This window comes from Oncorhynchus nerka, linkage group LG4 (assembly GCF_034236695.1).
Source record: "Oncorhynchus nerka isolate Pitt River linkage group LG4, Oner_Uvic_2.0, whole genome shotgun sequence".
Lineage (NCBI taxonomy): Eukaryota > Metazoa > Chordata > Actinopteri > Salmoniformes > Salmonidae > Oncorhynchus > Oncorhynchus nerka.
In genome coordinates this window covers 64825107-64835655 of record NC_088399.1, presented here as the reverse complement: position 1 = coordinate 64835655, position 10549 = coordinate 64825107, and the positions used below count along the sequence as shown (strand labels likewise).

The window sequence follows — 10549 nt, the reverse complement described above, 5'->3', positions numbered from 1 at the left end:
AATAATGGAAATTGATGTAAAAATATATCACTAGCCACATTAAACAATGCTACTTAATATAATGTTTACATACCCTACATTACACATCTCATATATATATGTATATACTGTACTCTATATCATCGACTGCATCTTTATGTAATACATGTATCACTAGCCACTTTAAACTATGCCACTTTGTTTACATACCCTACATTACTCCTCTCATATGTATATACTGTACTCGATGCCATCTACTGCATCTTGCCTATGCCGTTCTGTACCATCACTCATTCATATATCCTTATGTACATATTCTTTATCCCTTTACACTTGTGTGTATAAGATAGTCGTTTTGGAATTGTTAGGTTAGATTACTCATTGGTTATTACTGCATTGTCGGAACTAGAAGCACAAGCATTTCGCTACACTCACATTAACATCTGCTAACCATGTGTATGTGACCAAAGAAATTGATTTGATTTGATTTTGATTTGAATAGACCCTGATAAAATAGGTCATGTGGATCTCAGGTGTGAGGCTTTATCTAGTTCAGACACATCCCCAAAGCCAACACCTCATTTGGCTGCCTTTCCTTCCAGTTCTCTGCTGCCAGTGACTGGAAACAATTGCAAAAATTGCTGAAGCTGGAACTTTTATTTCCCTCACCAACTTTAAACATCAGCTATCTGAGCAGCTAACCGATCGCTGCAGCTGTACATAGTCCATCTGTAAATAGCCCACCCAATCAACCTATGTCATCCCCATACTGTTTTTATTTACTTTTCTGCTCTTTTGCACACCAGTATCTCTACTTGCACATCATCATCTGCTCATTTATCACTCCAGTGGTAATCTACTAAATTGTAATTCTTCACTACTATGGCCTATATATTGCCTACCTCCTCATGCCTTTTGCACACACTGTATATAGACTTTTTTTTTTTTTACTGTGTCATTGACTTGTTTATTGTGTTATTGGCTTGTTTATTATTTATTCCATCTGTAACTATGTGTTGTTGTCTGTGTCACACTGCTTTGCTTTATCTTGGCCCAGTCGCAGTTGTAAATGAGAACTTGTTCTCAACTAGCCTACCTGGTTAAATAAAGGTGAAATAAAAAATAAAAATAAACACCACACAGTATAAAAGCAGCTCTGTAAGACTAGTCTTTTACCTCATGATTAACATTTTGATCACTAATTTGCATATCGTAACATTCTGGCTATACATTTGCTCAGTTAAAATGTTGAAGTGCATTTGCACAGCTCTCTCATGTGTTATTCCTTGAAAGACATGAAACCTGACCTGCATCACAAGTCTGTCTGTTTTGTTTCAAAATGTGTGGCACCTTTTTATGGAAGAGTCTTACTTCCTGTGTGAAACAGCCATAAGTAGGAGACATTAAAATGAAATAGAAGAAGTTGGCTACCAGTGCCCTGTATGCTGTAACTGTCTTTCTATGGCTCAAAATGGCTTGGCCTCAAACATTCAGATGACACACTCCTTCAAACAGTGAAGGTCAAATTTCCTGGTGGGTCAATGTAAGTTAAAGCTGACAGAGGTAATAGTTAGCTGTCCGAGAAGCTCAAACACGAAGGCTGACAATTTCAATTTGCAACGTGACCTTCTGTGTTGGCATCCTTCCGGAGAAACGTGTTTCCAAGTGTTCAAAGTAGAAATCAAATCTTACACAAAATATATTGGACAATTAAATGTGAAGTAATGCCAAAAACAACAAGCAGTCAATTATTCGTGGACTGTGCTAGAGATGGACATGGGAAATGTTTGGCTGCTTGGATTGGCTGATGCTTAATGATTTTCAACATCAAGTGACTGGTTTAGGTATAAGGGTAGACCGCACTTCAAGTCTCAAGAAGGCAGTAGCAATGCTAACTTATTCTTTCACTATGCATACTGTATCTATTACCTTGGGTGAGATCATGCCTATGGACACCCAGTTGCATTGTCAATGTTTGGATAAACTTCAAATGAATAAACTTGGCTTTTACACAATGACTCAGCCTCTAAATGTAGTTTTTGCACCTAATTTGTTCATGGGCAGTTCCACAAGTCCATATTTTCGGGTCATCCCCTTTGAACTGTCTCTTCTTCATATTCAGATCTACAAAGGCTGATTACCTGTGATATCTGCCACAATCCCCCACCCCTCTACACAGGATGTTTTGATACAGATTTAGGATCTTAATTTGAATTATGTTTTAGTCCCACGTGTGGAAGTTGAATGCTTTGACACATTGAATGTGAAAGTGAGAGTGGTTCAGTGAGTGGGCTCGACCTTGAACAGGGAGATGATGAATGCAGGAAAGAACGTTCCTTTTCAGAACCATGGAGAGCGCATTATGTATTGTGGCGCAGCCCCTTTTTCTACTTTGAGTTAGAGACATATGTATTTGCTAAACTGCTCTAATCCCACTGCTCTCTAAACCAAGGTTCACAGTTTTATAAACTCCCAAATCATCCCCAAAATGCAATTTAATTGATGTAACTGTTGAGTGTTTTTTAATCAGTTTGGTAAACATGTTCCTCCCATTGTGACATTGCCAACCATTCCGAATGGAATAATTTGACGTATTAATGGTTCCCTATAAAACAATTTAATTCTAAGAAAGTGTCATATGGTCTTGAACTCGGTCAAATCACAGCAGCATGAAGGGCGATAATGAGTAGGCCTACGTTCAGTAGTTTTTTGAAAGCGACCACGCTGAGATTGCTCCGCGAGCGGCCGCTTCTGTGTGCAGCTGGCCTGGTGATCGCGACGGGTTCGGCAGTCTACTTTCATAACAAATATTACGGCGTCGGTGAGGATGAACCGGCCACCTTGGAGATCGTGGACCGTGTTGTCCCGTTTGAAGAGGGTACATTTACATATTTTACAATGTCTAAATAGCAATACTGACTGTATAAACGTGTAGAAAAAAAGGAGGAAGGGAAGCGCTGCTAAGGTTACAATAGTAGCTTTTGGTAGACAGAAGGTGCTCTTTGGTAAAATGGGTAAATTGGCCGTCTAAAAGAAAGGAGGACCAAGGCACTCTTCATAAAATTAATTAAAATGCCTTTATTTGTATGGAATGTTCAATGGAAAGTTTTTAAACATTGTTTCCCTTGAACATGACATACAAATGAAGGCATTTTAATGAATGATATGAAGAGTTCCGTGGTCCTCCTTACTTTTTGACATGCTGTATATAGTCCGGACTGAAACTATATTCAGGCGTCGTCTAAAATGGCACCCTATACCCTATTCCCTTTTCTTTTTTTTTTACCAGGGCCCATAGTAATATGGTCAAAAGGCTCTGGTTAATAGTAGTGATATATATAGGGAATAGGGTGCCATTTAGGACTGATTTGATGACATGATGATGGCTAGTAATTCCACTTTTAACAACAACAAACGAACATACTCCTCTGAAACCAAACCTTTTCTTTAGGTTTAATTGAAGATATTGGTACATTATGCAGACACATAAATACAATGTGATATCATACAATATAAACACAACTCAATTATAAGATCAGCCTAACTACATGGACAGATGTTTGGTGTCTTGTAGTATTTCTTCAACTTAGAGAAAATAATCCTTTATTGTTTATTCATTAAGATCATGATCTCACCCTGGACCAGGAGGACCCAGTCCTTGTTCAGGTAAGAATACTGTAGGCCTATCAATAGTCTGGGTACCGGTCGGTTTCTGCTCTCTTGCCAATTCCATCGTGGCAAAATGATATTTGCATGACAATCCCATAAGGAGTTGTCAGAGAGCTGAAACCGCCTGGCACCCAGGCTACAACAATACTGCTTCATTATCAGGACTGGTTCAATAACAATCTGACATTCAAACTGTAATTTTACTGACTTGAAAATGGATCCTGATTTATTCCTTAGTTTGTGGATGAGGAGGTTGGGCAGCAGCCCTGTCTGGCTTTAGTCCCTTGGTCTGGACCTCTGTGGGTTCCCAGCTCTGTAAGTCCAACAGTACTGATACTCTCTTGTCTTCACTCTGGTCTATAGACTGGTTTATGTAACTTAAACACAGACATGACGTTTTCTGAAGAACAATATGGGAATACATTTCTGTAAACATATTCCATATGTTTTACAACTGCAGCTGACTTATTACCTTACCCTTGCTGGGAGGATGATAGTGAGAGAGCTGGCAGTGTTAAACACACAGGTAACCATGCAGATTATTGGACAAAGATCATCTTATCTAATAGGCATGATTACCTTCAGTGTCCACTATGGTCGTGAAATACTTTGTTGTCCTTTCCCTCATTTTCTCACAGATTTTCATGATGGAGCAGCCTATTTTCATCTGTTTCACTCCTGTAGGGAGGTTGGTGTGGGAGGAACTGTCTTCTCAAACTGAACATATTTCCTTTTGTTATAGCCTGTCAAACTGCAGCCAACGTATTACTTTACCCATGCTGGGAACACGCTGGTGAGAGAGCTGTCAGTATTAAATACACAGGTAACCATGCCGAAAATTAACCAATGCTCATGTGATCTAATAGGGATAATTACCTTCAGTATCCATTATGGTAGATTAATACTTTGATGTCTTTAAAGCTGTTTCTTATTTTTCACAGATTTTCATGATGGAACAGCCAATTTTCATCTGTTTCACTCCTGTAGGGAGGATGGTATGGGAGGAACTGACTTCTCAAACTGAACAGGTAGCCCATTCATGTGCAGATACTTCAGATGTTTCCTTAACATTTGAACACAGACCAGTGTAGTTCAACTGCCAACCCTTTTAGAATCTATAATGCAGTGGCCTCCTTTTGAGATCCTCCATATACCAGTCGGTCACTCCTATAGGCTACCAGTCAATCATTCAAACTGACTCATAAATTGATCCTGTCTTGTTCCTTAGTATATGGATGAGGAGGTTGGGCAGCAGCCCTGTCTGGCTTTAATTCCTTGGTCTGTTTATTATTAATCACAGAGAAAGCTCTACAATTAGGGGATGTCTTTGTTTTGCAGCCAAATAGTGAAGACTCTGGTTTTCCCTTTGAGAAGATGCAGCTGGTTGGGAACTGGGGTTCGTTTCATTTCCATACCTGGATAATCCGTTATGGACGAGTGCAGGTACTTCAGACATATTCTTAACATTTATGAACACACCTGTGTGTTTTAACTCCCATTTGTCTCTGGGGTTTCTTTTGTATGTCTGGTCCTAATTGAAACCTAGAGGAAAGTTGTTGTACGAACATCATGTGGGCTCTATATCACTTCCAGTGGTGATCACCTGCCAAATGATATAGAAATCTAAAATATACAGAGAGGTGTGCAGGCTGAAGCCGTTTTTCCTTATAGCAAAACGAAGAGGACATGCATCACCTGTGCATTGTGAGGGGAGTGGAGAAACAGCTGTGGTGGAGCAGAGTCATTCAGGAAAAAATCCTGGACCCATGGGTGAGAGATTCTCAACTGATCTTTCATCTCAAATGCACCTGTTTTGTGTCAAATGATGCACAAAATATAGGGCTACTTATATTTCCTGAATGAAATGTAATTTTTCCCTGTGTCTCTTTGAAAGGGTAATGTCCAGGTGGTTCTCACCAACAAGGAGGTGACTGGTATTAAGGTACAGTCAAACACTCATAAAAGAAAATGGAAAGTGACAAATGTCCATTTACCTATTTAAATAAATGTTGACAAATTTAAATGATACATTTAAATTTCTATCCTCATTTTTAGTTCCTTGGTAGAAGGATCCATGGACTCAGGTCTTGCCTCGTCAAGAGGAGGTCAGAGTTCACCTATTATGAGGACGCCCAGGTATGCCTCATTGTTTCTCTGTGGTAGGATTTATTTCAGTGTTTGGTTGAGGGGTTTTCAACATTGTGGTTGGGCTGACGGTGTTGTTTGTTAAACAGCAGGTGGATATCTCCACCACAGTGGAGGGGTTCCAGGAGAGGGGGGATGACATGATGACGTATCAGTTCTCTACCTCTGACATTATCACCACCCCTCATGAGCCGTCCTCTGGCTCCTCTCAGCAGTTCCCCCAGGATTCTCCACCTCCCCCTCCACCTCCCCCATTCCCTTCCCCTCCACCTTACCACTTCACCCAGGACCAGACCCCTGACAGCACTCCTCAGGTAAAACTCTTTCTACAGTCAATAACACTTTTTATATGTTTTCCTGACATTTGTACTTGTGTGTACAGGTGTGTGTCTCCGTGTCATTGTGTTCCAAGCACAGTGTTTTGGTTTCAACAGGTTTGTCAAGTTTTTAGGTCAGGATGAAAGTATTGTTATGATGTTTTGTCCTCTTCAGTTGCAGGTGAAATGCAGTTTAGTATTTATTTTATTTACTTATCTAGGAACAAATTCTTAACTGACTTACCTTGGGAGCCCAGAGTTGATGTTAATGTGATGTCTGTTTTAGGAGTTTGTGGAGGAGCAACATAATGTTGCAGATGTGCCCCAGCTGTGGTGAGTTTGCTTTCATGTGTTCATCTATAGTAAAAACATTTGCTTTGAAATAATCTGCCCCTATATTGTAGTTATACAGATGTAGGACCTTATTAACCTTTTACTGCAGTGGGCTAAATCAGGGTCACTGTCAGGATCGTCATAAGAACACTCGGACCAAAGCGCAGCGTGAAATCAGTTCGACATCTTTTATTTGAAGTGAATCGCACAAAAACAATAAAGAATAAAGAAAACATTATGATCTGGAGTGCTCAAAGGCAACAACACAAAAACAAGATCCCACAAAACACAGAGGGGAAATGGCTGCCTAAATATGATTCCCAATCAGAGACAATGATAAACACCTGCCTCTGATAGGGAACCATACCAGGCCAACATAGAAAAAAACAACCTAGATTACCCACCCTTGTCACACCCCAACCTAACCAAAAAAGAGAATAAAAAGTCTCTCTATGGTCAGGGTGTGACAGTCACACACAGTGTTTCTTAGTAGTCTTAAACAAATCTACCTTGAAACAAAAGTATACATCTCACACACATGGATATAGTCTTAAAAAAGAAGACACCATTAGCATTTCAGATATAGAGTTGAAACACTTTATATACACTACCGTTCAAAAGTTTTCAAACAACTACTCATTCAAGGGTTTTCTTTATTTTTACTCTTTTCTACATTGTAGAATAATAGTGAAGACATCAAAACTATGAAAGAACACATGGAATCAAAGTATATTTTATGTTTGAGATTCTTCAAATAGTCACCCTTTGCCTTGACAACAGCTTTGCACACTTTTAGCACACTTTTGGCACACTCTTGGCATAGGAAATATTTGTTATTATGTGGATTATAATTTACATTTTTGTAGGGGTTGATAGATTTTTCGTTAGGGCAAATCAAGTCTGTAATTACAAACTTTAAAAGCCTTTTTAAAACTAAAATACACTACAAGTGTCTCAGCAACAAACGAGTGATCAAATTAAGATCCTACATTGGTATGGTTTTTATAAATCCTGCAGTTGTAACATAGGCTAACATAAAAGGATATCTTCATCTCATGGCATTAATGTATGCTTTAGCTTCTTATGTTGCACATTTGCTACTAAACATTTCTATTTACAGGAGTTACTTTGGAAACCAAGGGACAAGCAACTTCTCTCTGAGGCTGGCCGGTATCCGACGTGCTATGGAGGTGAGAAAGTGTGAATTTACCACCTTTTGAATTTCATTTGATGTACATTTCTGTACCATTTCTAAATGTACTGTCTTGTTCTCACAGGCTCTGACATCCTCAGACAGTACCTCCCTTAATTACCTCACCCACGCTGGGAGGATGGTGTTGAGTGGACTGTCCGAGCTCAACCAGCAGGTAACCATTCAAATAATTGTGCAACATTCATCAGACCAGATATATAGTTCCCACTGGGCACAGACATCATTTCAGCGTGTCGTTTTTAGTTACAATTGGTTGAGTTGTCAACTAATATGAATTCAATCAAAAAAATCTACCATGTCATTGGACTTAGGTTAAAAGTTTGGTGAAAAAATACGTTGATGACTTTTTTCAATTCCAATCAGTTTTCCATGTTGATTCAACATCATCACATTACATTGTTGTTGTTGAAATGACAAGGAAACTAAGTTGATTCAACCAGTCTTTGCCCAGTGGCTTACATTTAGGCAATAGTGATTCATAAGGTTTAGTTGAAAAGTTCCAGTCTTACAAGCCAAACAATCAGAGGCCCTCTGAATTACAGACCTGAATCTTTGAGTTTATGATCCAAGTTCTAAGGAATTTTATGATTGTTTTGTTTTGAGGATGTGAGGCAGTTTCAGCAGGCCTACGACATCCTGGTGAACTTCATTAATGAGCCAGCAAACAGGGAGCGACTAGAGCTGGAGATGGCTCTTGTAGGAGTAGGTTTACATGCAAGCTGCGTTAGCTGCAGGCACCGTCTGCTCATCCAACATCTACTCAATGAGACTTTCTAAAGTGCTTGTCAATGAAAAATATGTAATTATCTTATTTGTTTGACTTCAGATCAACCACATCAATTTCACGGATGTATTTTATGAATTCGTTCTACTGAGCCTTCTTGAAGGAAAAACATCTCTTCCAACATCTGTAAGTGACCCTAATAATGTAAACATCCTGTTGTTTATCTACCCTATCCACACTGTAGCCATACCAGGTCTGTAGACACTCACTCATGTCCCCTGTTCCTACTCCAGAGGCCTGGTACCTTCTTTTATCTGCTCATGGAAGTGATGATGAGGATTCGCCCTCCTGGAGGAGCCTGGACAGAGTCTGCTGGGAACTTCTACCTCCTCATTAAGGTGCATATTTATTTATTTATTCATTTATTTATCCTCTCTCTCTCTCTCTCTCTCTCTCTCTCTCTCTCTCTCTCTCTCTCTCTCTCTCTCTCTAACTGTGTGTGATGGTTTGTTATCCTTATCTTTGTAGCTGGTCATTATCTATTTGTTGATGATGTGTCTGTTGTCGTCAGGATCAGATGAAGGCGTTGTTGGACTCCATCTTCAACCTCGATGAGTCCGTCTATGAAAGCCCACAAAGGCTCTCGTGGCAGGTGATGGAGATTCTAGAAATGCAGGTAGACTTCCTCCTGTCCAGCCTGGATTAAGGGTCCCAAACTGAGCTGAGGATCCCAAACACAAAATAAAGTATTTTGCATTTAAACATTTATCTGTCAATCTAAAACTATTTTTACATCATGTCAAATCAAATCAATGCACATTTTATTGGTCACAAACACATGGTTAGCAGATGTTAATGCGAGTGTAGCGAAATGCTTGTGCTTCTAGTTCCGACCGTGGAGTAATATCTAAAAGTAATCTAACAATTTCAAAAACAACTACCTTATACACACACAAGTGTAAAGGAATGAATAAGAATATGTACATGTAATTATATGGATGAGTGCTGGCCGTGTGGCATTGGCAAGATGCAGTAGATTGTATAGTACAGTATATACATATGAGATGAGTAATGTAGGGTATGTAAACATTATATAAAGTGGCATTGTTTAAAGTGACCAGTGATACATTTATTACATCCAATTTTTTATTATTTAAGTGGCTAGAGATTTGAGTCAGTATGTTGGCAGCAGCCACTCAATGTTAGTGATGGCTGCTTAACCTCACTAGGGAATGTGGGACGCTAGCGTTCGATGTCCATCATTTATGTCCAATACCTCCTTTTTGTTCTCGTGTTTAGCCCAGTAATCCAAATTCATGAGGCGCGAGGCAGCCGAAAAAGTCAAAACGTTCCGTTACAGTCCGTAGAAACATGTCAACGATGTATAGAATCAATCTTTAGGATGTTTAACATAAATCTTCAAAAATGTTTCAACCGGAGAATTCCTTTGTCTGTAGAAATGCAGTGGAACGCAAGCTAACTCTCACGTGAACGTGCGTGATCAGCTCATGCCACTCTGGCAGATGTCTGTGTCACGGCTTTCTTCCTGGGAAGGAGAGGCGGACCAAAACGCAGCGTGGTTAGGGTTAAACATCTTTAATAAAGACGAATACCGAGAAAACACTACAAATATACAAAACAATAAATGTGAAAACCGAAAACAGTCCTGTGTGTTGAAACAAACACAGACACGGAAATAATCACCCACAAACCCCAACACAAAACAAGCTACCTAAATATGGTTCCCAATCAGAGACAATGACTAACACCTGCCTCTGATTGAGAACCATATCAGGCCAACCACAGAAACAGACAAACTAGACATAATTTTTAAAGTTATTTTCTTGTAAATATAAAAACAAACACATCAGCGAGTTCAAGGTGCTATTAGAAGCAACATTGAGTCACATTAAATCTCTCACGTAGTCTCCTTGTGTACGATCCGAACATGTTCAAATCAATTTAAACTTCATGTGCAGACAAAAGGGGAATGAGCAATGCACAAGAGGAATACCATTTTGTTCTCCTCTTCGTTATCAAATGATGCTATTTTCTGTGCTGAAGCCCCTTTGGGAGAACATTTACATGCATCCTAAGAGCCATGGAGGGAATTAAGCATTTATCTCCTTCACGGGGATTAGTTTAACTAAGATTTTGAAGTGAGGGTGA

The 10549-nt window shown here is 39.4% G+C and overlaps 1 protein-coding gene across 1 annotated transcript; it reads left to right on the top strand.

The window, feature by feature from the left end:
* Positions 1-5450: 5450 nt before the first annotated feature.
* Positions 5451-9086, top strand: LOC135571524 (uncharacterized). The gene is made up of 10 exons (XM_065018126.1): positions 5451-5465; positions 5543-5590; positions 5704-5784; positions 5883-6107; positions 6397-6443; positions 7564-7633; positions 7721-7810; positions 8260-8358; positions 8674-8778; positions 8952-9086. The coding sequence occupies exons 1-10, from the start codon at positions 5451-5453 to the stop codon at positions 9084-9086; spliced, it is 915 nt and encodes a 304-aa protein (XP_064874198.1).
* Positions 9087-10549: the final 1463 nt, after the last annotated feature.

Coding starts and splice junctions, on each gene's coding strand:
- LOC135571524 (XM_065018126.1), top strand. Junction 5,591..5,703: donor AGGAGGTGACTGGTATTAAG/GTACAGTCAAAC, acceptor CCTCATTTTTAG/TTCCTTGGTAGAAGGATCCA. Junction 7,634..7,720: donor GTATCCGACGTGCTATGGAG/GTGAGAAAGTGT, acceptor TTGTTCTCACAG/GCTCTGACATCCTCAGACAG.